The 27,279-nt window shown below is 30.9% G+C and overlaps 3 protein-coding genes across 3 annotated transcripts in view; 1 reads left to right on the plus strand and 2 right to left on the minus strand.

Moving 5' to 3' along the window:
* The window catches only part of LOC107995255 (protein O-mannosyl-transferase TMTC1), a 282,680-nt gene that overhangs the window by 209,750 nt on the left and 45,651 nt on the right, over positions 1-27,279 (plus strand). Inside the window, exons 7-10 of the mRNA XM_062075856.1 lie at positions 1,546-1,735; positions 24,368-24,489; positions 24,992-25,156; positions 26,243-26,356. Of these exons, the coding sequence (XP_061931840.1) occupies positions 1,546-1,735; positions 24,368-24,489; positions 24,992-25,156; positions 26,243-26,356 (591 nt within the window). The remainder of the gene's footprint in view (positions 1-1,545; positions 1,736-24,367; positions 24,490-24,991; positions 25,157-26,242; positions 26,357-27,279) is intronic.
* LOC114577186 (uncharacterized protein PF3D7_1120600-like) lies at positions 4,368-12,044 on the minus strand. Its single transcript, XM_028665465.2, has 2 exons — positions 5,023-12,044; positions 4,368-4,908 (listed from the first exon to the last, which is right to left on the minus strand). Exons 1-2 carry the CDS (start codon positions 11,674-11,676, stop codon positions 4,720-4,722), a joined length of 6,843 nt encoding a protein of 2,280 aa, XP_028521266.2. The 5' UTR covers positions 11,677-12,044; the 3' UTR covers positions 4,368-4,719.
* Positions 11,958-22,577, minus strand: LOC133665625 (uncharacterized protein PF3D7_1120600-like). Its single transcript, XM_062075857.1, has 10 exons — positions 22,259-22,577; positions 18,379-21,598; positions 18,045-18,301; positions 16,651-17,997; positions 15,911-16,519; positions 14,903-15,823; positions 13,458-14,771; positions 12,762-13,370; positions 12,088-12,674; positions 11,958-11,985 (listed from the first exon to the last, which is right to left on the minus strand). The coding sequence occupies exons 1-10, from the start codon at positions 22,559-22,561 to the stop codon at positions 11,958-11,960; spliced, it is 9,195 nt and encodes a 3,064-aa protein (XP_061931841.1). The 5' UTR covers positions 22,562-22,577.

A 27,279-nucleotide genomic window follows, 5' to 3' on the forward strand; every position in this document is an offset into this window, starting at 1 on the left:
ACTTGTATTACAATTTTACATAATAACAAATCTCAGATCTTCCATTTCATAATTATTTAAAAGATATCTTTAGATATAAATTTTTCAAAATAATTTCTATGCTACTATGATTCTTCCTCTAAATGACATTTCCAAAATGTTTTTACGAACCATCAAATCACAAATAATTTTTCCAACTGTTCCAACAGATTAGAATCTTTATCTAACAACACAGATTATCCATCTGATGACGTTTCAATTCTGATAACAGCTCATCAAACAACAATTAAAAATAACACAACGACGATAAAATTAATGATCTTTGGCGAATATTTAAGAGCGCATCGCGTGGCTTCGCTTCTATACACCAAACAATAGAGTTGCCGAGTAAGCCGCTCGGTAGGCGCGACGATACACTAAGGCTAACCTCCTCGAAGATGGCTGAGATACTTGGCCACGGGACGCCCAGCCATTATATCGGTGATTATATCGGTGGATGCTGATGGCGAGGAAAATAGAAGCCCGGCGTCAGCATTCGAGGTCGGCTCTTCAACGGCGTTGTTCGACCTCTTCAACGTCGCCTCCAATCGAACGGCACGAACCGCGAATATTCCTCGTTTCCGCAAAGTGTCGTCGACGAATTTACCGTGGAGGGGCGGGATACATGAGAAAAAAGAGAAGATGTTGAGCAAGCTGCGATGAGAAAAGAAAAAATGGCCGCGGAAAAAGGTTAGACAACGTGGTCAACAGGCAATCGTTGATAGGCGATATCGATTTCTAGCCATAATACAAAGGGATGGCTGAATTGAGCGATCGTTCGAGTATCGAAGATAATTGCTTGAGTGGAATGATGAGATTACGAACTATGAGTATTCAATGCATTCATGAATCGAGTGCATGCTTTGAATATCGTTGAAATCGATCCAGCTTTGCGTCCTGAGTTTTAAACGGAGTTTTAAAATATACTTGGTTAACTCGGTTAATTTAATGAAAATATTCTTTTCTTTAGAATATGTATATATTATATTATATTGATAATTATGATAAATTGTTACGTATAAAATAATAACGAAATTCAAGAGAGAAAGAGAGAAATTCATATTTTACACTGTTCTTAGTTTGATTAGATGTTCGTTTTAATTTTTTATTAGCATTTTAATTTGATCGCGCAGAACAAGGATGGAGAATGCAAAAATTCCGTTCGTATCCAAGGTACTTAGTAAGATAAAATATGCATTAATTTCGTAATTAGAGCAAAAAAGGATTCATGCAAAATGTTCTATTTAACGTACGGTCCCAAGAGATCTGGATTTGACACGTCCGACCAAGCACTCCAGCGACACGTGATTGACGTTTTCGGATAGTAATAAGCTGTACGTGCCAGAAGCATGGCGGGGACACAAGCATCGCAGCGAAATGCGATTACTTCGCGAAAATCATGCAAACCAGAATCTTTCGTACGAAATATCAATGTTGTATTTTTACCTCCATTTATTCTTTCCATCAGTATCGATCAGGCTCGTATCGAGGTCGTTAACGAGAACAACTCGCGTTTTTTCGTTTCAGATTCTTGACGTTTTGCTATCTGGCAGCCCTGCATTGTTGGTTATTACTTTGTCCAGCGACGCTGTCTCATGATTGGCAGATGGGATCCGTTCCTTTGGTTGCCTCGTTGGCCGACACTAGAAATCTGGCCACCTGTCTATTCTTCGGCGGTTGCCTGATCCTAACCTACAAAGCCTTCACGGATTTCGAGGTAAGAATATCGAGTAAAAATGGCAAAGTAAAATTTTCGATCTCGTTTCATTTTGCGCGTAATGAGATGTCTTTAGATATTCGGTATGGAAAGAGAAATCAATGAAGAAACAAAAATTTAGAAATGCAAATATCCGTGTGGATAAGATTTCTAAGTTGAAAAAGTACCAAATCAAATTTGAAAAACTATCAAAAAATAATATTTTCTTTTTCTTAGGTAAACCTAAATGAAATATAACGAAGAAAATTTGTTTATATTTATATACTTCTATTGATTTTCTAATGAATGATACTTTGTTTATAGAAATTATTCATTTTGCAATTTATAAAGATGAATAATTAAACATCATTCAGAAAATATAGAGAAGATGAATATTAAGAAATATCCAATTTATACATTGAATTTACTTTAAAAAATAAGAAAGAGAGAAGTTGGATCTTTCTATAGTATCTTTCTTCATAAAATTTTATTAAACCGCGGTAGAGAACACTCGGGATTATATTCACCTTATCAATCTGTACAAGATTTTTATTAGTTATAGCAAAACCAAGGTATATAAAACAAAATTTAGTACCCTATTATTCAACAAATCTCTTATTACATGCGCATTATATTTCCCTATAAAAATGCAATCTATCGTGCACTCTTGTTCCCTGAAAAACTCCATTAAAATTTCCACACAAGGTAAACTACAAATTTCCACGAGGTGAGTTCAATTTTTCCTCCTCCTGTTTGGAATTTCACCATCACCAGCATTCACGCTGTCAGCTGTTTCTCTAATAACCCTTAAAGGGGCAACGTAACAAAATTACACGGCTCTCGACCGATTAATAACGCGAAATTAATAACTTTCATCGTACGGTTCCGCTTCGTATACACATCCCCCTCTCTCGACCGGCGAAAAGAAAGTTGGTTAATTGAGCCCCGATGTAACAGCTCTGTTGTACCAATGTTGTATACGCGCAACGTGTAACGGCAAGCAAAGTTAAACGACCGGCCAGTTATCGTCCGCAAGAAGTCATTCCACCGCTAAACGTTTCGCCCACGAATACGCCAACCAACGAGCCGCAAACTTTCGCCCTGATCCCCCTCCGCAAGCGACCCAGCCTATGATGAAGCTGTACTTGCCTCGAGAGTCATAAAGAAAGTTTCACGATGGGCACGACCCATCGTCGAGCGGAGCGATATATCCTGGCTGACCCAACTCTGGTCACCTCGACGGTTTTCCGGGTCATTCGACGGTAATGCCGACCGTTCAACGTAATCACCTCCTTCAAACTTGAGAACGTGTGCGACAACTTTTCTCGAAAGAGATCCATATCCCGTGCATGGTTTTAACATCATCTTCTCCTTCTCTTCCTCTCTCACTTTCTTTTTCTCTCTCTATATATCTCTATCTCTATCTCTATCTCGGTTTCCATTTTACACCGAGAGAATGGCAGTTAGAACAATCGTGATCGAGGCGCACAGTGTGACGTTGATGGAACCGCAAGCGGATCATCTTCTTGGAAGGAACGAAGGCCTTGTTCCCTTTCGTCGCAATAATCTTTGTACCTAACATCCGATTTTGAGGGACGTTTCTGTAATAACGCCCCTCGGCATTGTTCTCTGATGCTATATTGTCTGCATTCAGCTTACATCTTTGACACACTTTCGTGTGTCAAGATGGCGGGGAGTGTTTCGTGGTATATCGGGGTGAAGGGTTTGGAGGAACGTTTGGGAAAGGCTTTTCGAGACCTGATCGAGAAATGGATCTCCTTAGGGCATGAACAGAGTTTTGTGATTTTGTTCTCGTGGAAGTTTTGAGAAAGTTTTGGCATGTACCATAGAAATTTGGATGAAGTTTTTTTCTAGATTATAATCGCGAAACAAGATTATTCGCTCGTATGTGAAATTAGATCATTTTTTTTTTTGAATTTAGTTTGGTGTTTCGCATGAATAAAAAATATTGCAATAAAGGCAAATGTGCACGTTATTCGTGTAAAGAGAAACGATGTAAAGAGAAAATTAGTTTAAATTTAGAATATCCTGTACAGATATAATCGTAAATATACTTGAGACGAAAATTGGTTGAATTTAAAATAAATTATTTTCTTTTAATAGAGAAAACATTTGTCTTCTACGAGATCAATGTGGCTATAAATTTACGATGATTATAGAACGATATGCAAATATGTCGGACAATAATTTACCCGTTTATCCCGTTGAATCAATTGGAACGCACACACAACCTGTGATCACGAAATTGCTGATCCAAAATTGATTCGCGCCTAACACACCTTTGAAATACGACAACTGGCTATCATTGCCTTGCATTTCCTGCCCTGTAATCGTTTCAATTCGTCTATTCCTCTTCTTTCGGCCTTATTTACTCTTGTTACTCGTGACAAATGGCGATAATTTTACTATAAAAGAAAAAAAAATTTTAAATATGATAATGATCATGTAATTAGTAGATAATAAATGTTTTAATAAGAAAAAATGTTGTTTCAATGAAATTAAAGAAATTTAATTACGTTTCTAGAATAATTACTTTTGATTTATATTAAAATTTCTGTATTTGTGTTAATGATGATTAATTTTGATACGTACATATTACGTGGAATATATAATTAAAGACACGTTTCAAAAGTGTATTTTCATTAACTTGCAGATTATAATTTTTATTAATAACATTTACACAATTTAATTTTTTTTTTTTGTGTAATTATGAATATTTATAATTACACAATTGACATTTTATTCGTTCGATATTATAATGCAATACGTATAATATAGTGTTTAATGATTCATAAAATATACACGATTTAATCCATTATTCTCCATTAATCTTAATTAACGTGAACGAAGCTAAAGTGAAACTGATTTTTTACATTTTCGATTCCGTTAATCATAACATTCGTATATTTTCTGAATAATCACTGCAACAAATGGTAAGCACTTGAAATAATAATTATATTATTAATCAAAAACATTTATTATTATTACGCTGCTGATATATCAGTTTTAATTCCATTTCTTTCCAATATATCGACCACCTTTTCGTACGAACTTCTTGAAATCTCTTCGTTGGTCACAACAAGAGGTTTCGTGTTCTCTATATGCGCGATTTTTATTGGCCCTTCAGAAGGTTGCTTCACTATGTAAACATCCAGCTTTTCTCGATTTGATTCCTTTGCAAAACAGAAAAAAGAAAGAAAACAATAACAAATTACACGCTGCTAATCTGTCAAAATTCTTAATAGCGAAAAATCATAAACTCTTATACTTTCTTGAACTATACTTACTTGAGATATACTCGAAGATTTATCGTTCGTCCTTTCAACGCTGCCAACTTTTGGCGCATCTTTGCTGGTCGATACGCGGTCGTCGTACGTGGTTGGAACTTTTTTATCCTTTGAATCATCTCGAAAATGTGTAAACAGGGAAAGAGATTTGAGAACGGTGTATAAATCGTCATTCTTAGTTTCGACCCCTGAAACTTTGCTCGGCGATGTATAAGATGAGAATTTCATTGATCTGTCAGAATCTTTTTCATCGGGATGCGATTTAAACTCGCTCAAAGATACAGGGATGGGCTGCTCGCTCTTATTCACGATTTCCGTCTGCGGTTTTGCTAACTTCCAGAAACTAGGCTGCAGTTTCTTTACGAATTTAACGTTTGGAATTTCTACGCTTATTTCGTTGGATGACATCGTTTGAGAAATATGGGATAAAGGGTCGCTCGACTTAAGATTTTTTTCTTTCTCGTCCAAAGAGAAATGTGCGTTTTCTAGGCTTGGAATGGAAGGAATTTTCGAGGGATTATTTATCGCAATCTTATTTATTGATGGTGGTTGATTGAGTATGTTGGCCCAACGTTGATCGAGAGGTTTAAGAATATTAGGTATTCCTTGTTTTTGTATTGTTTGGAACGATTCGTAATTTTTATCATTGTCAGTATTCTTTATTGGTTTTAAGTTTTCTAAATCATTTTTTCCTTCGTACTTATTTAAATTATTAATGGAATTAGATTTATAGAGTTTAATAGAATCGAAAGTAGTCGGTTTATTGGAATTATCTAAATTATTGTTAATCGGAATAGATTTAATTGATGTATCAGAGTCAATATCTTTTTTCAAATCAAGCTTTGACTCAAGCTTCGGTATTTTCGATTTGAAAATAAGTATCTTTGAGTCCTTTAAATCGTTGTAAGTATTTAAATCATTAATTGTAGCAGATTTAACTGATGTATCAGATTTAATGTCTTTTTTCAAATCAAATTTTGATTGATCCTTTATCTTTGATTCGTAATTCACTTGTTTTGGATGATTTAAGACTGAATTTTCATCTTTAATATTTAAATTATTATTAATTGTGGTAGATGTACTATCCAATTTAAATATATTATTGTCTTTTATGTCAAATTTTGATTCATTCTCTGTTTTTGGTTCGTGTATAATTTTCCTTAAATCACTTAAAATTGAATTCTTGTATTCATTATGTAATTTATTTTTAGTGACGTTGGGTATATCTGTAGATTTAATTAAAACATTGTGAGCATGATCTTTTACGTTAAAATTTAATGCATTCTTTATATTTGATTCATGTATGGTATTTTTAGAGTTATCTAGAACTAATCCATTTTTAATTGCATCAGATATATAAGTAGATTTAACTGATGAATCTGAATCGGCATTTTTCTTTAAATTCATTTGATCGTTGATCAATTGATCTTCTATTTTTGATTCATAGATCTTTTTATTTGAATTACTCAGTCCTGGATTTGTGAAATCATTTTTATCAACAGTAGATATATAATAAGGTTTGCCTAATATATTACGAGCAGTATTTAAATTGAATTTATCTTGAATTTCGTGTTCTTTTAATATCTCATTTTTTTTCTTCAAATTCAAATCTCTCACTGTTGAATTTAACTGGTTTGAAACAATATTATACTCTTTTCGATTTTCAATTGTTTCGTTATCTGTGTTATATGTCGTTTTATAAGGCTGATTTTCATTTAACGTACGTTCATCTTCCACTTTAAAATTTGTTTTCTCTTTCTCTTCTATTATATTCTCTTCCTTATTCTGTTTTAATAAAGGTAACTCAGTTGTCGCTATTTCAGATTCAGTTAAAGTTTTCTGTATTTGCGTTTCTCTTTCATCATCCAATATTTCATCTAAATTCTCATTGGGTTTTGCTATTCTATATTTAGCAGAAAGTAATTTATCCTTATAATTTTTTGATTGTTTATTTAATTTTATCTCTTTATTTTGCTTTTTGTTTAATTTTTCAGGTATAATTTTTATTTGTGTTCCTATAGACTCATCTTTTTTATCATTATTATTATCATCAATACGTAATTTTTTAACCTTATCCTTCGATTCTTTTATTTTTTCTTTATTTAATAAAAGTTTTAATACAGAATTTTTCTCTTCCTTCTCAGGTATATCTTTATGTTCGATTAATTTGGCATTTTTCAACAGATTATCCCGATCTTTTACAACATTTACATCTGTCAGTATTTTAGATTTAAGATTTTTATCATAATTATTAGTTAAATCCTTATTATTTATCTCTATATTTTCATTTTTCTCTTGAACCTTTAATTTATCTTTTTCGTTCAAAGAATTCTTTTCCTCTTGTCTATTATTTTCACTGCCAATCTTGCTTTCGTTAAATGGTCCAATTTTATTAACGTATACGTTGTTATTATTCTTATCATTATATTCGTTAAGAATATTCTTAGATTTCACCTTTTCTTCTTCCACATTTTTCAATTTCGTCACATTACTTACATCGACTTTTTCTCCTTTCTCATCATTTTCCTTTGCGTTTTCAATCTTCTCATCCGTCCGTTTTTCCAATTTAAATAATTTATTCCCAGTTTCTAATTTAGGTGAACGCGATACACTGCTGTCATAAATTTGAGCATTGTCTTGTGTTTTCTCGGGTATCCAAGCAATTACCTTATTCGGTAACTCTTTATATTGTTCGTTATCGGTCCAATTAAAAGCATGTGCCGTTACATCTTCAGGTAAACGAGATGTAATTGGATTTTCATCCACGTCTGAAGGGTAAACTTGGGTGGTTGTTTTGGTATTCAAAGCAGTTTGAATACTCGTTGGGAGAAACTGCTCGAGTTCATTATCTTCGATTAATTGCCGCGTTGTAGATGGCGTCTTGTACTTGTTACTCCCCCTCACACCGTTTCCGATAATTTCATCTCCATCTTCCGATTTTCCCTCGCCCTTGATCGAAAGATCCAACGTTCCTCGCTGTTTCTTTTCCAATTTATCATTCTTCCCGAAACTTTCCACGCTTAAATCGGACAATGAAACTTCATCTTTCAGCGCGGATGATGAATCTTCACTTTCTCCAGTGACATCATTACTCTCAGTCACCTGGATCCCTCCGTTAGATCCCTCTTTGAACACCTCCTTCTTATTCAAATCCCCCGTAATCGATTCACTTTCGGCCCAAACACCTTTTTCTTCGCTTTTTTCCACGTTTTTCGAGTCGTTTAATTTATCCTTCCTCGTCGTAACTCGTCCCTGCTTAAGATCTCTTAAAGAGGGTGATTCGATCTTTGATTCTTCGAACCGATTTCTCGAGTCGTTTGTTCCATATTTCTCAACCTTATTAATCGATCGATCGTCATTATAATTCTCTACCTCTTCGGAATTTTTCTTTATTAAGTCAACGACATTCGGAAATTTTGTTCTTTTATCATCAGTTCTCGATTTTTCATCGGTTATCACGGAAATCGTTCCTCCCTTCTTCGCTTCCCTTATTTTATTTTTATCTATGTTGGTAAATGACGAATTAATCATTTTAGAATCATTTTCTTTGGGCGGATGATCTACAGCCGCGTTGCGCCACGTTATTTTCTCTTTCTCCAATTCTTCTTCGGCTGGTTGATTAATTGCATTTGATGATATATTACGTTTCTCCAAGGTACCATTATTACCAGGGAACTTGGATCCCTGAGTAGAGGATGAAACGGTTATTTGTTTCGAGTTTACATCATCATTTGACATAAGTTTCTCCACCAGATCTGGCTCCTTCCTTCTGTTTCCAATTAATATTTTAGGTAAACTATCAATATTTGAATTTAATTCCGATGGGTCGTGTATTCTCGGTTTCGTATAGTACTTTTCTCTTGTATTTTCTGAATTTGCTTCTTCTTTTCGTGATGTATAAAGCTTGTCATCTGCTTTTTTAAGCGTTTCTTTAAGCTCTTTCGTATCAGTTTGAATATCTATGGTGGAATCCGTAGGTTTAGCATCAAATTTGTTAATAGTATCAGTATCACGTACTTTTTCAAAATCATTTTCTTTGCTTAAATTGCTCGCAGTTTCTTGCACCTTTAAAGGAGATTCTTTCACTGATTGAATCCCAATTTTCTTTTCTTTCTTAGATTCTTCTCCATTTTTCTTAGAATCATTTAAAAGCAATACATTTTCCGATTCTTTTTTCATACTTTCTGTTTCTTTCTTACTTTCATTAGATTCTTTTCGAGCATCTACATTTGTACCTTCATATTTTGGAATCTTATTTCCACCAATTTCATTGTCGTCCACAGATACTGTACGAGATACAAGAGAAGGATTATCTTTCTTGCCAAGCGTATCAGAGTGCTCAGATGGATGAACATCTATATCACTTAACTCGCTCAAATTCACACTTGAGCCACGAATTTCGATTTGGCCTTTATCAGCAGTTCTATTTACAATTGCACTCGTGTCAGAATTACTCTTGATGCCCGTGCTGGTTTCCACTTCAGACGTGTCATCCTCGCTTGAGTGAAGCGCTTTGTTTTCATTTAGTTTCGCTACGTGTGCTACTGTAGACAATTCCTCGTTTCCTTTGGAATTCGTAAGATTTCCTGTTCCTGCGATAATATCTAACGAGTCTATTGTTCGATTTAAATTTTGAAATTGAATTTTATTCCATTTCTTTCCATTTTTTCCTAATTTCTTATTAATTTTATCCGCAGAATCTGTTTGTCTTGGATTAATAACGATATCATTCGAAACTCGATTGCTTTCAATATTTGCTGTTTTTATCGTGTCATTATTCTTATATTTCGATAATTTATTAAATTCTGTTGCACGTGCGATATCTATGTCATTACTTTTCAATTCTTTATTTTTATCTTTATGAATTTCAAAATCGTTAAGTGGTTTCTTATCTTCCAATTTTGTTTTCTCTGATAATACACTATCTTTTTTATTCGTTTCAGCATTTCCAAATATTTCCTTTTTTTTTGCAATTTTTGTTTTTTCTGATAATATAGGAACTGTTTGTAATTCCTTTCCCCTCATTAATACATTATTTTCTTCTGTCGTCAATGTATTTTTATCGAATGTTCGTTCCAATTTTAGATTTTTTTTATCATCGTTTTTTAACGAATCATTTTCTACTTTTGAACTTTTAATTTCTTTATCAAATTTTTCATTTCCCTTTTTGTGGATATTATCTGTCTCGTTTGTTTTTTCTTTAACAAATGATGGCTCTGTTTGCTTTATTTTATTTTCATCATTTTTCTCAATAAGATCTTCTTTTAACTTGTTTTCATATTGAGATATTTTATTATTTCCATCTTTGTATATTACTTCTTCGTTCGAAATAAGCTTCTCATTATTATTTCTACTTTTATTTTCGAATATTTTATGTTCTTCGTTCAAAGGCTCCTTGTAAGATATCACTTCATAATCCTGTTTTCCTGATTTGTTTCTCTTATTTGAATTTTCAAGCGCATTATCACGAGTTACGTACAAATCTTCTTTCTTATATGTAGTATCTTTGTTTCTGAAATCTTCTTTTAAATTTTTATCGTTTCTAATCTTAATAGTTGAATCAAAATTTTCATTAATTCCAAATTTTTTTGCTTTCTCATTTTTATCATCGATTTTTTTATCCTTCTCACTCGACTCATTTCTTACTTTTAACGATATTTTATCATTATATCGAATTATATCTTTTTTCTTTGAATCATTCACAACAGATTGCTCAGGATTTTTATCATTTTCCTTAGAAGTCCATAACACATTATTACCAAGGTGTGGCTTGAATTTTTCAATAACTAACAGCTGATTTTTACCATTTTTCAGATTCACTGACCCAGATTCTTTTTTATCTTTCAGAATATATTTTTCTCTTGAATTTTTTAATCCAATTTCCTTTACTTTCAAATCCTCTGCTTTAAATTTGTCATTCTCCTGAATTACTTTACCAATCTTACTCTGCAAGCTAAATTTGTCTTTCTTTGTGTCCTCTATTTTTGAATTCTTAGTCTCCAAATCTTCCTCCACAGAAATTTTCCGATCATTTTTTTCCTCCTTCAAATCTTTTGACTTCAATTTATCTTCTTTATTCAGCTTCTGTAATTGAAATTCCTTTTCTGAAGTATTTTCATCTTCCAATTTTTCGTTATCGGTATTTGATATATATTCCTTTCCGTTATTATCTTTCATTTTAGACTCTTTTTTCACTACATTTTTTAATTTAGGTCTGAATACATCGTCAGTTTTTAATTTATTTTCTTTCACATATTCTTTTCTAATATCAAGTTTCTTTTCATGTGAAGTTTTGGCTTCAATATCTGTTTCTTTTACTTTTGAGTTATCATATCTCTCTATATCTTTATTTATTGTATTAATTTTCTCATCTTTTATATCATCTGATTTGTTTTTCTTTCCATTGTCGATTTCAGTATTCTTTTTTAATTCATTAAATCTTTTCCATTTATTTTCTTCTAAAGTTTCTTTATTATTACTTTCTTTAAATTTTAAATTATCTACGATATAATCCGTCCATTTTCCTACTTGAAATTTGTTATCATCTACCTTAATATCACCGAGTTTAACAATTTTTGGATTAATGATTTCGTACTCTTCCAAATTTTTTATAGGAATTTTCTGTTTCTTTGGAATTTTAGTTTCAATATTCATATCTTTTATATTTGAAATATCATATTTCCCTTCATTTCTATTTCGTATACTAATCTTTTTATCTCTTATATTATCTAAATTGTATTTTTTTGCATTATAGATTTCAATATCTCTTATCAATTCATCAATTCGATTTATCAATTCCTTCCATTCATATTTCTCTAAAGTATCTTCACTATTCTTCTTTTTCGTATTAAAATCATGTTTAAACTTGTTATCATCTACTTTGATATTCCCGAATTTATCAATTTTTGAATGAACTTTATCAAGTTCCTTGTTTTTCAAATTTTCCGTTCCAAATTTCTCATCCTGTGGAGTTTTAATTTCAATACTTGTTTCTTTCACTTTTGAGTTATCATTTTTTTATCTATATTATCCGTAATAATTTTCTTGTCTTTTATATTATCTGACTTGTATTTATTTGCACTGTCGACTTTAGTATGCTTTTGTAATTCATCAATAGCATTCCCTTTATCTTTTTGTAAAATATTATTACTTTCTTTTTTATACAAATCATCTACGTTATAATTAGTCCATTTTCCTATTTTAAATTTGCTATCATCTATCTTAATATTCCCGAGTTTATCAATTATTGGATTAATGATTTTAAGTCCTTTGTTTTTCAAAGTTTCTGTTCCAAATTTTTCATCCTGTGGAGTTTTAATTTCAATACTTGTTTCTTTCACTTTTGAGTTATCGTATTTCTCTTCATCTTCTTTCTTTGCACTAACCTTTTCATCTTTTATATCATCAAATTTGTATTTTTTCTCTCCATTGACAACTTCAGTATCCTTTTTTAGTTCATCAATTCCCTTCCATTTATCTTTTTCTACAGTATCTTCAATCTTTTTGGTATTCAAATTATCCGTATTAATATCTATCCACTTTGGTTTATCTATTAGAAATTCGTTATCATCTTTTTTACCATCTTTCACTTCAATTTTTGAGGTATTGATATCAAGTCCGTTTTTCAAAGTTTCTGTTCCAAATTTCTCATCCTGTGGAGTTTTAATTTCAATACTTGTTTCTTTCACTTTTGAATTATCATATTTCTCTTTATCTCCTTTTTTTGCACTAAACTTCACATCTTTTATATCATCTAATTCGTACTTCTTTCCATTGTCGACTTCACTATCTTTTTTTAATTCATCAATTCCCTTCCATTTATCTTTTTCTACAGTATCTTCAATCTTTTTGGTATTCAAATTATCCGTGTTAATATCTATCCATTTTGGTTTATCTATTAAAAATTTATTATCATCTTTCTTAACATCTTTCACTTCAATTTTTGGAGTATTGATATCAAGTCCTTTGTTTTTCAAAGTTTCTGTTCCAAGTTTCTCATCCTGTGGAGTTTTAATTTCAATACTTGTTTCTTTCACTTTTGAGTTATCATATTTCTCTTTATCTTCTTTCTTTGCACTAACCTTTTCATCTTTTATATCATCAAATTTGTATTTTTTCTCTCCATTGTCAACTTCAGTATCCTTTTTTGGTTCATCAATTCCCTTCCATTTATCTTTTTCTACAGTATCTTCAATCTTTTTGGTATTCAAATTATCCGTGTTAATATCTATCCACTTTGGTTTATCTATTAGAAATTCGTTATCATCTTTTTTACCATCTTTCACTTCAATTTTTGAGGTATTGATATCAAGTCCGTTTTTCAAAGTTTCTGTTCCAATTTTCTCATCCTGTGGAGTTTTAATTTCAATACTTGTTTCTTTCACTTTTGAATTATCATATTTCTCTTTATCTCCTTTCTTTGCACTAAACTTTACATCTTTTATATCATCTAATTCGTACTTCTTTCCATTGTCGACTTCACTATCTTTTTTTAATTCATCAATTCCCTTCCATTTATCTTTTTCTACAGTATCTTCAATCTTTTTGGTATTCAAATTATCCGTATTAATATCTATCCACTTTGGTTTATCTATTAAAAATTTATTATCATCTTTCTTAACATCTTTCACTTCAATTTTTGGAATATTGATATCAAGTCTTTTGTTTTTCAAAGTTTCTGTTCCAAATTTCTCATCCTGTGGAGTTTTAATTTCAATACTTGTTTCTTTCACTTTTGAGTTATCGTATTTCTCTTTATCTTCTTTCTTTGCACTAACCTTTTCATCTTTTATATCATCAAATTTGTATTTTTTCTTTCCATTGTCAACTTCAGTATCCTTTTTTACTTCATCAATTCCCTTCCATTTATCTTTTTCTACAGTATCTTCAATCTTTTTGGTATTCAAATTGTCTGCGTTAATATCTGCCCATTTTGGATTATCTATTAGAAGTTTGTTATCGTCTTTTTTACCATCTTCCACTTCAATTTTTGGAGTATTGATATCAAGTCCTTTGTTTTTCAAAGTTTCTGTTCCAAATTTCTCATCCTGTGGAGTTTTAATTTCAATACTTGTTTCTTTCACTTTTGAGTTATCGTATTTCTCTTTATCTTCTTTCTTTGCACTAACCTTTTCATCTTTTATATCATCAAATTTGTATTTTTTCTCTCCATTGTCAACTTCAGTATCCTTTTTTAGTTCATCAATTCCTATCCATTTATCTTTTTCTACAGTATCTTCAATCTTTTTGGTATTCAAATTATCCGTGTTAATATCTATCCATTTTGGTTTATCTATTAAAAATTTATTATCATCTTTCTTAACATCTTTCACTTCAATTTTTGGAGTATTGATATCAAGTCCTTTGTTTTTCAAAGTTTCTGTTCCAAGTTTCTCATCCTGTGGAGTTTTAATTTCAATACTTGTTTCTTTCACTTTTGAGTTACCGTATTTCTCTTTATCTTCTTTCTTTGCACTAACCTTTTCATCTTTTATATCATCAAATTTGTATTTTTTCTCTCCATTGTCAACTTCAGTATCCTTTTTTGGTTCATCAATTCCCTTCCATTTATCTTTTTCTACAGTATCTTCAATCTTTTTGGTATTCAAATTATCCGTATTAATATCTATCCACTTTGGTTTATCTATTAGAAGTTTGTTATCATCTTTTTTACCATCTTCCACTTCAATTTTTGGAGTATTGATATCAAGTCCTTTGTTTTTCAAAGTTTCTATTCCAAATTTCTTATCCTGTGGAGTTTTAATTTCAATACTTGTTTCTTTCACTTTTGAGTTATCATATTTCTCTTTATCTCCTTTCTTTGCACTAACCTCTTCATCTTTTATATCATCAAATTTGTATTTTTCTCTCCATTGTCAACTTCAGTATCCTTTTTTAGTTCATCAATTCCCTTCCATTTATCTTTTTCTACAGTATCTTCAATCTTTTTGGTATTCAAAATATCCGTGTTAATATCTACCCATTTTGGTTTATCTATTAGAAATTCGTTATCATCTTTTTTACCATCTTTCACTTCAATTTTTGGAGTATTGATATCAAGTCCTTTGTTTTTCAAAGTTTCTGTTCCAAGTTTCTCATCCTGTGGAGTTTTAATTTCAATACTTGTTTCTTTCACTTTTGAGTTATCGTATTTCTCTTTATCTTCTTTCTTTGCACTAACCTTTTCATCTTTTATATCATCAAATTTGTATTTTTTCTCTCCATTGTCAACTTCAGTATCCTTTTTTAGTTCATCAATTCCCTTCCATTTATCTTTTTCTACAGTATCTTCAATCTTTTTGGTATTCAAAATATCCGTGTTAATATCTACCCATTTTGGTTTATCTATTAAAAATTTATTATCATCTTTCTTAACATCTTTCACTTCAATTTTTGGAGTATTGATATCAAGTCCTTTGTTTTTCAAAGTTTCTGTTCCAAGTTTCTCATCCTGTGGAGTTTTAATTTCAATACTTGTTTCTTTCACTTTTGAGTTATCGTATTTCTCTTTATCTTCTTTCTTTGCACTAACCTTTTCATCTTTTATATCATCAAATTTGTATTTTTTCTCTCCATTGTCAACTTCAGTATCCTTTTTTGGTTCATCAATTCCCTTCCATTTATCTTTTTCTACAGTATCTTCAATCTTTTTGGTATTCAAATTATCCGTGTTAATATCTATCCACTTTGGTTTATCTATTAGAAGTTTGTTATCATCTTTTTTACCATCTTTCACTTCAATTTTTGGAGTATTGATATCAAGTCCTTTGTTTTTCAAAGTTTCTGTTCCAAATTTTTCATCCTGTGGAGTTTTAATTTCAATACTTGTTTCTTTCACTTTTGAATTATCATATTTCTCTTTATCTCCTTTTTTTGCACTAAACTTCACATCTTTTATATCATCTAATTCGTACTTCTTTCCATTGTCGACTTCACTATCTTTTTTTAATTCATCAATTCCCTTCCATTTATCTTTTTCTACAGTATCTTCAATCTTTTTGGTATTCAAATTGTCTGCGTTAATATCTGCCCATTTTGGTTTATCTATTAGAAGTTTGTTATCATCTTTTTTACCATCTTCCACTTCAATTTTTGGAGTATTGATATCAAGTCCTTTGTTTTTCAAAGTTTCTGTTCCAAATTTCTCATCCTGTGGAGTTTTAATTTCAATACTTGTTTCTTTCACTTTTGAGTTATCGTATTTCTCTTTATCTTCTTTCTTTGCACTAAACTTTACATCTTTTATATCATCTAATTCGTACTTCTTTCCATTGTCGACTTCACTATCTTTTTTTAATTCATCAATTCCCTTCCATTTATCTTTTTCTACAGTATCTTCAATCTTTTTGGTATTCAAATTATCCGTATTAATATCTATCCACTTTGGTTTATCTATTAAAAATTTATTATCATCTTTCTTAACATCTTTCACTTCAATTTTTGGAATATTGATATCAAGTCTTTTGTTTTTCAAAGTTTCTGTTCCAAATTTCTCATCCTGTGGAGTTTTAATTTCAATACTTGTTTCTTTCACTTTTGAGTTATCATATTTCTCTTTATCTTCTTTCTTTGCACTAACCTCTTCATCTTTTATATCATCAAATTTGTATTTTTCTCTCCATTGTCAACTTCAGTATCCTTTTTTAGTTCATCAATTCCCTTCCATTTATCTTTTTCTACAGTATCTTCAATCTTTTTGGTATTCAAATTATCCGTGTTAATATCTATCCATTTTGGTTTATCTATTAAAAATTTATTATCATCTTTCTTAACATCTTTCACTTCAATTTTTGGAGTATTGATATCAAGTCCTTTGTTTTTCAAAGTTTCTGTTCCAAGTTTCTCATCCTGTGGAGTTTTAATTTCAATACTTGTTTCTTTCACTTTTGAGTTATCGTATTTCTCTTTATCTTCTTTCTTTGCACTAACCTTTTCATCTTTTATATCATCAAATTTGTATTTTTTCTCTCCATTGTCAACTTCAGTATCCTTTTTTAGTTCATCAATTCCCTTCCATTTATCTTTTTCTACAGTATCTTCAATCTTTTTGGTATTCAAATTATCCGTGTTAATATCTATCCACTTTGGTTTATCTATTAAAAATTTATTATCATCTTTCTTAACATCTTTCACTTCAATTTTTGGAATATTGATATCAAGTCTTTTGTTTTTCAAAGTTTCTGTTCCAAATTTCTCATCCTGTGGAGTTTTAATTTCAATACTTGTTTCTTTCACTTTTGAGTTATCGTATTTCTCTTTATCTTCTTTCTTTGCACTAACCTTTTCATCTTTTATATCATCTAATTCGTACTTCTTTCCATTGTCGACTTCACTATCTTTTTTTAATTCATCAATTCCCTTCCATTTATCTTTTTCTACAGTATCTTCAATCTTTTTGGTATTCAAATTGTCTGCGTTAATATCTGCCCATTTTGGTTTATCTATTAGAAGTTTGTTATCATCTTTTTTACCATCTTCCACTTCAATTTTTGGAGTATTGATATCAAGTCCTTTGTTTTTCAAAGTTTCTGTTCCAAGTTTCTCATCCTGTGGAGTTTTAATTTCAATACTTGTTTCTTTCACTTTTGAGTTACCGTATTTCTCTTTATCTCCTTTCTTTGCACTAAACTTTACATCTTTTATATCATCTAATTCGTACTTCTTTCCATTGTCGACTTCACTATCTTTTTTTAATTCATCAATTCCCTTCCATTTATCTTTTTCTACAGTATCTTCAATCTTTTTGGTATTCAAATTATCCGTATTAATATCTATCCACTTTGGTTTATCTATTAAAAATTTATTATCATCTTTCTTAACATCTTTCACTTCAATTTTTGGAATACTGATATCAAGTCTTTTGTTTTTCAAAGTTTCTGTTCCAAATTTCTCATCCTGTGGAGTTTTAATTTCAATACTTGTTTCTTTCACTTTTGAGTTATCATATTTCTCTTTATCTTCTTTCTTTGCACTAAACTTTACATCTTTTATATCATCAAATTTGTATTTTTCTCTCCATTGACAACTTCAGTATCCTTTTTTAGTTCATCAATTCCCTTCCATTTATCTTTTTCTACAGTATCTTCAATCTTTTTGGTATTCAAATTGTCTGCGTTAATATCTGCCCATTTTGGTTTATCTATTAAAAATTTATTATCATCTTTCTTAACATCTTTCACTTCAATTTTTGGAATACTGATATCAAGTCTTTTGTTTTTCAAAGTTTCTGTTCCAAATTTCTCATCCTGTGGAGTTTTAATTTCAATACTTGTTTCTTTCACTTTTGAGTTATCGTATTTCTCTTTATCTTCTTTCTTTGCACTAACCTTTTCATCTTTTATATCATCTAATTCGTACTTCTTTCCATTGTTAACTTCAGTATCCTTTTTAGTTCATCAATTCCCTTCCATTTATCTTTTTCTACAGTATCTTCAATCTTTTTGGTATTCAAATTGTCTGCGTTAATATCTGCCCATTTTGGTTTATCTATTAGAAGTTTGTTATCATCTTTTTTACCATCTTCCACTTCAATTTTTGGAGTATTGATATCAAGTCCTTTGTTTTTCAAAGTTTCTGTTCCAAATTTCTCATCCTGTGGAGTTTTAATTTCAATACTTGTTTCTTTCACTTTTGAGTTATCATATTTCTTTTTATCTCCTTTCTTTGCACTAACCTTTTCATCTTTTATATCATCTAATTCGTACTTTTTTCCATTGTCGACTTCACTATCTTTTTTTAATTCATCAATTCCCTTCCATTTATCTTTTTCTACAGTATCTTCAATCTTTTTGGTATTCAAATTATCCGTGTTAATATCTATCCACTTTGGTTTATCTATTAAAAATTTATTATCATCTTTCTTAACATCTTTCACTTCAATTTTTGGAATATTGATATCAAGTCCTTTGTTTTTCAAAGTTTCTGTTCCAAATTTCTCATCCTGTGGAGTTTTAATTTCAATACTTGTTTCTTTCACTTTTGAGTTATCATATTTCTCTTTATCTTCTTTCTTTGCACTAACCTTTTCATCTTTTATATCATCAAATTTGTATTTTTTCTTTCCATTGTCAACTTCAGTATCCTTTTTTAATTCATCAATTATATTCCATTTATCTTTTTCTAAAATATCTTCATTATTATTCTCATTCTTATTCAAATCATGTACGTTATAATTAATCCATTTTCCAATTTTAAATTTGTTATCATTTACCTTAATGTCCGCGAATTTATTAATTATTGGATTAATGATTTCAAGTCCTTTGTTTTTCAAATTTTCTATTCCAAATTTCTCGTCCTGTGGAGTTTTAATTTCAATACTTGTTTCTTTCATTTTTGAGTTATCATATTTCTCTTTATCTTCTTTCTTTGCACTAATTTTTTCATCTTTTAAATCTGATTTGTATTTCTTTTTAGTATCGACTTGAATATTTTGTCCTCGCTCATCTTGTATCTTAAATTTCTTTCTCTTTCCTGCCTTTAAATTATTTGATCCGTATTTTTGTCTGATTAAATTGTTATCAATATTCTTTTTAATTTCATTTTCTCTTCTCAAATTTCCTTCGTTATCTTCTGTATCCAAATTGTCTGCTTTATATTCTATCCAATTCAAATTCTCTAATCTAAAATCTTCACTATTGATATTAAAATCTTCGATTCCCTTAATTTTTGGAGTTTTCACTCCAAAAATTATTTTTTTCAAATTTTCTTTATCAAATTTCTCTTTCATTTTTTCTTGAGAATTTTCATTTTTATACTTTAATCGCCCTATATCAGGTATATTATATTCATTTTTATTTTCAGTTTTTATATACTTCTCTTCTTTTATATTTTCTACTTCATCTTTGCGTCTATTTTCATTATCCACATTTAAATCCTGTTTCTTTTTTTTGTGATTATCTTTTTCCTTTAAATTTTTCACATTAAATTTAATTTTTCTCAAATTTGTCTTATTATTTACATCAATCTGCTGTGATCCCTTTATTTCTGAATTTCCTTCTTCAAGCGTCTTCTTTTCTAATTTATCTAAGTTCTCTTTATCCTTATTTACATCAGCTATCGCTTTTTGTTTTTCCTTCAAAGATGTCCATTTTACTTTAACATTTTCATCAGAATTGTAATCGTCACGTCTCTTCACCGTCTCCTTGTGCAGCTCATCACGATGCACACCTTCCTTCTTTTTCCATTCACCATCCAACTTTTCGTCAATTTTTGGCGTCGATTTCTCTTCGACACGTTCCCGATGTTTCACACCGCCACGTTTGTTCACGTCTAGAGGAATTGATGTTTCAGCTGTGCTCTTCTGTTTATCATATTCCATCCGGATATCATTCCTCGCGTCTATTCTCTCGACACGCGAGGGACTCGAACCGTGATTCCTTTCATTTCCCTCATACAGATTCTGATTCCTCTCTATCTGATTCCTTATATTCGACAATTCCTTCAACAATTGCAACACTTGTAATTCTCCAGAATTTTTCTCCCCCCGCTTCAACTTCTCTTCTTCCTTGTCGATCCATAACAACTCGTCGTCCATTTTCGTTCTCGCACGTTCCACGCCATTTTTATTCGAACGTGATTCATCGTTCGAGAATTTGGTATCCAGATGTTTCCCAACAATAATCGGCAAATACTTCGAATCTCGATAAGGCCTTTCCTCCACTTTGTTCTCGATTAACTTTCCGTCAGGCAGACTTTGATGCACCTTTATTACGTTTGATTCACGGGGCGTCGATCCTTTATTCTTCTCCTCGCGTCTTGTTCCACCTTCCAATTCCGTCAGAAAAACAAACGGATCCGAAACGAAACGCGATTTATTATCGTTCGAAGGTCGCTTATTTCGAATCGCTTTATTGTATCGCGCCTCGGGTATTTTCACAGATATTTCTGCAGCCGACAGTTTATCACTCCCCACCACGTTGCCCATTGTGTTATCGATTGAAATATCGCCATATGTCTCCCCATTTTTTACATCAGCGTTGACTTTTATGCCGCGATAATCTTCGTCTCCATTCCTGTACGCATCATTTTTGATCAACCGGTGCTTATTCGACCGATTTCTCCCCCCTTTTATTAATGCAAAATTTGTTCCACCATTTTTCTCGTCAGATTTCCCCTTACTGCTCCAAGAAGTTTCCGCCGGCTCGCCGGAATATTTATTTCTCGCGTCGATATTCCAGTCCGAAAGAGGGGATTCTTCGTATTTTTTAAGATTCTCCTCGTTGTAATCGAATTTATTCGCATTTAAAAACTCCTTGTCGTCCAACCATTTCTCATTCTTCCAACTTTGCTCCCCAATTTTGAAATCATTGCCTGCCGGCCTGAATAACGATTCCGTCAGCGTTCCCGATCTGGACGGCAATACGAAAAAGATCCAATCGTCGTCGATCGTGTTTCTCGATTTCATGTCGTTCAATTTTTCCTTCGCGTTCATGAGAATCTTTCGAATCTCCTCATCGTCGTGAGGATCTGAGATCAATGATTTCCGATTCCGATTTCGATGTTTTAACTCCGTTTCTTTCGGATTTGATTCCAGTAAAGAGACTAGAGGCGACAGATTTCTCTTTTTTCTATCCAATTCCTGCATTTAAATATAAATTCCAACGTATTTTAAATCGAGATTAATTTTTTATGATTTTAAATTGAGTTAAATGAATATATTTATGTGTATTAAATATTTTTTTTATAAGGAATATCCATATTGTTGTATGTCAAGTGAATCAAATTTTCCATTGCAAATTATATTTTAAGTGAAATCGTTGTATATGAAATATCTATTCTTAAATTCACTATATTATATAATTATATAATTATAATTAGCAATATTACATAATATTGCTAAAAGAGAAATCAATATGGAGAAATGATGTATATTTTTACAAATAATATTTGAAAGAATCATACTGTGGATCTAATATAATAGTAATAATTTAATTATTATGATTGTTAATACTTAATTATATCGAATTAAATATTCAATATAAATATTTAACACACTCTGTACAGCCGATTTTATATCGAATAAATTTGCAAAATAATAATCCAAAGATTTTTGCGCGTAAAAGCATTATACGTTGTAACGAGATTTAGAAAAAAGAAAAAAATAAAGATCAGTCCATTCATTTAGCTTCAAAGATGTATCTTCCGACGTATCCGACAAACCGGAAGAAAATCAAGTGCCTGGATGTCGAACGTCGGAGGAGGCGAGCCTTTTGATCATCCGCATCGTGTCCAAACATACCTGTCTATCCGCGAAGCGAGGAAGATGCGACCCTCCCCAATCAGTTCCGCTCCAAGCCTCCTCCACTGATCCTATTTCCCGCCGGGTTAATCCATCCCTGGTCGGGCGTGATTTCTGTCGTCCATCTACCAAAGAAGTCCCCTCTCCCCCAACCTCGTTCAAGATGCTTTCCTGCTCGGCTATATTCAACCTCTCCCCCTCCCTCACGCCTCCTCCCTGCTGAAAGGTTTCGCTTCGAATCCCGCGCGAGGCGGCCTCCCAATGGAAAAGGAACGAGGATAAAAGGATCACAAGCGTCCTCATCTCACTTCGCTCTTCCTCGAGAACCTCGAATACTATTACTCGTTTCGATTGGCGATACGTCGATTATATACACCGGCAGGTACAATTGTACAAACAGTCTGGAACACGGTGGAATACAGGGGAATGTTGTTCCAGAAACGATGGTGCATCGTTTACCTGCGTTCCTCCGATTATTATTATTCGAAATGAATTTTTCTAAAAGTTATTGTTTATCCGTGTTCCATCTCGAGATCGTGATGTAACTCCTCCTCTTCGATATCGCGTTTTGTGTACTTTGATTTCTTGATTGGTCGAAGATCCAGCGTTGTTTTTCTTGTCTTTTTTGTATCGTGCCGCCAGGTTTCGTAACGTCTCTCCCTCCCTCTCCCTTGTTTCTGTTATTCCTCTTCGTTATTCTTTGAACGAAGGAAATTAAGGATGAATTATGGAACGATCTAACGAAGTGTATCCCATCTTGAAGCGTATCCCTTCCTTGTATCCGCCGAGAAAATACAATTTCGGTTGTAGAAAGATTCATATTGCGTCCAGGTTTCCGGTTAACTATCCTTTGTTCAGCTGAGCAATGTTAAAAGTTTGCCGCACAGTGTGATCAATCGTCAAAAAGCTTTCGAATTAATTCTTTCAAGAAACTGTTTTTTTTTTATCTAATAGATGGGAGAAATAATTTCTTTCTACAAGAAATATAATATCTCGATGTATTATGAAATATTCAATTTTTCAAACCAAATACTTGCTAATTATTTTATAATATTTATAATAGCGTTGAAAGTTTATATTTTAATTTTTTACGATTGTTAAAATCGAAAGCGAAATAATTTGCTTCCATCCATCATCGAGTAATTGAATATTTTGCAGTAATTTCCCTTTGTTGAAATTTTATTCTTATGGTGAAGCTATTTAATATTACACAAACAAAAACGTTATTTCTAAATCTACGAAATTTTTACACTTTTTTTTTAATTAAATGGATAATTTGCCTTTATTAATTTTATATATATTTATGTATATTTCCTGTGAAATTGATCATATGAGAATAATTAATATTGCATTCAACGACAATTACATCGACGATATGAAGTTATTTATTAAACTATTTTCATCTCGTTTATTTTTGTTCCTTATTGATATCGTTTCAATGCAAATCGATTTTCAGTTCCTATTACATTATAAATTTTTAAAATTTGAATTTTTTTTTGGATTCTCAGTAAAAGGAAATACTTCAAAATACATCAAAATTAAAAAAGTAGAAAACAGACAGATTCTAGAACAAAATTATTTTACAAGGAAATATAATATAACTGGACGAAAGATTAGTCAGACTATAAAAAAATTTAAAAATATAATTTTTCTGTCATAATTATTCGTAAAATCCTAAAAAGGAAAAAAAAATCATCGAATCACAAGTCAAAGAAAAATATACAATTTTAAGAATTTTGAAAACAATCAGGAAAAAAATAACGAAATAAATTTTCTCATTTTTTTAATATTTTAAAGATCATTAAGATATTATAATATGAACTCCAGTGATCGAAATAAAAAAGAGTTAAATTACAAAGTTTATTTCTTTTACATCGTATAATGTTGTTACTTGAAATGCTTAAGATAAATACTCGAAATGTTATTGATGCGTCTGTGACACGATTTTAGTCGTCGATGTACACGCGAATATTACGTTCTTTGCTCGTGGAAAGTTTATTTAATACGCGGTTACACTGGCTGACACAACATTCCACGGGAACGCAATTTCGTTTCAAGGTAGAACGCTTTTCACCGCGTCTAACCCAGCAACTTGCGTTTCATTTTCAGCAACAGAGGCATCCGCCTCTTCTTCTTGGTTGGATGTTCCTGGTACTACCGTTCCTGCCCGCATCCAATCTTTTTATTACCGTTGGATTCGTCGTCGCGGAACGTGTACTCTATATGCCCAGGTAATTAACAATTTCTCGTCATACGTCGCAATCTGGAACGTATACATTGTGACGTATTTCCTTTTTTTTTTACACGAAAGAAGAATAATTGAATTTCAGTAAAATTATAATATATTGTACACAGATGTTTGCAAATATTTAGATATTTTCTTTCTCTCTTTCTTTCTTTTTTTTTTTTGGAACTTGATATCATATGAATCGAATAGTGATAATAAGTTTCTTTGATCAAAAATTCTTTGATTAGATCTTTATAATTTTTATTATGAATGAGATTATATTCATAGCACGATTCAAATAAATTAAAATTAGAGAAATATGTAGAGTGATATTTTTAAAGTAGTATGATTTCATTGTTTTTATTTTAATTATTTATATATATGGGATTTATATGTAATTCCATATTTTATTAACGTGATATATTTCTTGAATTTTTCGTTAAAGTGAGATATCTTGTAAAAATTTAAACGAATTAACATAGAAATGAAAGAATAAATATTTACAGTGTCGGATGGATCCTCCTGGTCGTATATGGGATGCAAATCAGCTGGACGGCTATTCCACGTAGAAGAAGTCTGATCACAATGGGAATCGTTCTTCTTCTACTCCTAGGATGTTATAAAACGGTGTTGAGAAACAGAGATTGGATGTCTAGAGAAAGTCTGATCAGGTTTGTCAATGGATCCTTCTTAACAAACGAATGTATAAAAATTGTAAAGACTGGAAATTTTTATACAAAATCAAATTTTTATGAGTTTTATTTTATTCCTCAAATACAAATTATACTACAATTATACTTTGAATATTTTATCATCTCCATTCTGTACTTTTGTATATTCAAATTTTGCATAAATATCTGCAGTACAATGATAAATCTGAGTGAACGATATTTACAAATCTTCGTTTTAACGTTTTTTAACGTTAAATTAACGTTTCTTTTTCTAAATATAATTTTGATTAATTACACGCAAATTTTAAATTGAAACAAAATGTGATTATTTTTCATCGTATACAAAAGCTGTCATAACATCCTGACTGATAACGATGGCGTCAATAGAAGAAAACAAATTCATTTGAATGTTTGTTGATATTTATAATACGATTTTTTATTTTATTTTTTTTTTTTTTTACTTTATTAATTTACAAAGAATTGTATTTCACCTTGAAACTCTGACTTGAACAATTTCAGTCGAAAGGGAAATGTTCCGAGTACATTATTATTCACAGAACCATCCGAAGAATTTATGAATATTTTAAAATTCGCCGAGAAAATGCTTTCGCGCGGAATTTTTTTGAAAAATAAAAAAAAAGAAATTTCCACATTTTATGAAACGCTACAATAGTTTATTACCACAAAAAAGAAATTATTTGGGAGGTTGTAAAAATGTTAGAATATAAAGTTTCACGATAATGGATGTTTCATGGGTTTACAATTGTAATAAAAGATATTTAATAGAAAAAAATTATCGAAAATGAAAGATATATATTTGACGATTGAATTATTTCGTGGAAAATTTATTAAATTAACATTTTAAAGAAGAATTTGTAATTAATGAATCGAAATAATCAATCAAGAAAGCATAGTTCATCCATTTTCTTATCAATTAGATAGGATTTCCTTCCAAAGGATTTATAGATTTATATTTTTAAAATAAATTTATATTCTTTTATAAATTTATATTCTTTTCCCCTTCTTAACGTAATATTTTGGTAACTCTAATATTCTCTTGTTTGATCTCGAATCACTTGGTTGCAGGGCGGGTCTGCGGTCTCTTCCCCACAACGCTAAGATGCATTACAACTTTGCCAACTTCCTACGAGACACATCGCAACCGAACCGTGCGATTCTACATTACCAGTTGGCCCTTTGGTGAGTATTTCGAGAGAATTTCGACGATTACGTAAATATGATTCTATTTTCTGTTATCAAATTTTATTATTTTTGTAATAAGATTTTTTCAAGCGGATGCGTTTGATGGAAATTTTTAAAATTTTAAAAGTTTTCGAATATGCTTGCACGAAGACTAATAATAAAGATAATTCTTCAATAAATATATACACCTTTTCGATGATTCTAATTTATTCGCGTGTCTCGAAATTTAAAAATTGAATTCAATAAGTATATTAATTTAAAAGTATATTAATTTTAGTTTGGATTTATATAGAAGTGAAATAAGAGTGTTTATTATTAACAAAAAATTCAATAAGAATCCATAGATAGTTACGATAATCGAAATAGATATCGTTATTTGAAAATTTGTCACGTTTGCTTGTTGAACAAAGCGATATCGAGAAAATGTCAATATCATCGACACACATATCATGAAATAATGAAATGTTTATAGGATCATATATATCATACTTGGTTTTGTGCTTAGAAATATAAAATAGTATTTTTCTTTTTATCCTATGAAAAGCAGCACATAAAAATGTTCTTACGTTGATAAATATATTGACCATAATTTAAATGAAAATTGTATTCGTTCCTAAAAATTATATCGTTGTTTATTTAAAATTATCTAAAATTAGAAGAATAGTAAAAATATTAAAATGATAAATATGGAAATATTTAAATAAGATCTTCATCTTCTTAATGATACAAAATTGATAGAATTTTTAGTTTGATTATAAAAAAAAAAAGATTAAGAAGATTAAGATTTTCTATGTGTAGCGTACATACGAGAAAGTTTTAAATTAACTGCTGTTTCCTCGTAATTTGGACGTGACTCGTAATTAGTTCGGAAGTATGTCTTTCGAGTAAAAGTTAAAATTAAGCCTGCGGATCCCTTATGC

Source organism: Apis cerana, linkage group LG6 (assembly GCF_029169275.1).
Source record: "Apis cerana isolate GH-2021 linkage group LG6, AcerK_1.0, whole genome shotgun sequence".
Classification (NCBI taxonomy): domain Eukaryota; kingdom Metazoa; phylum Arthropoda; class Insecta; order Hymenoptera; family Apidae; genus Apis; species Apis cerana.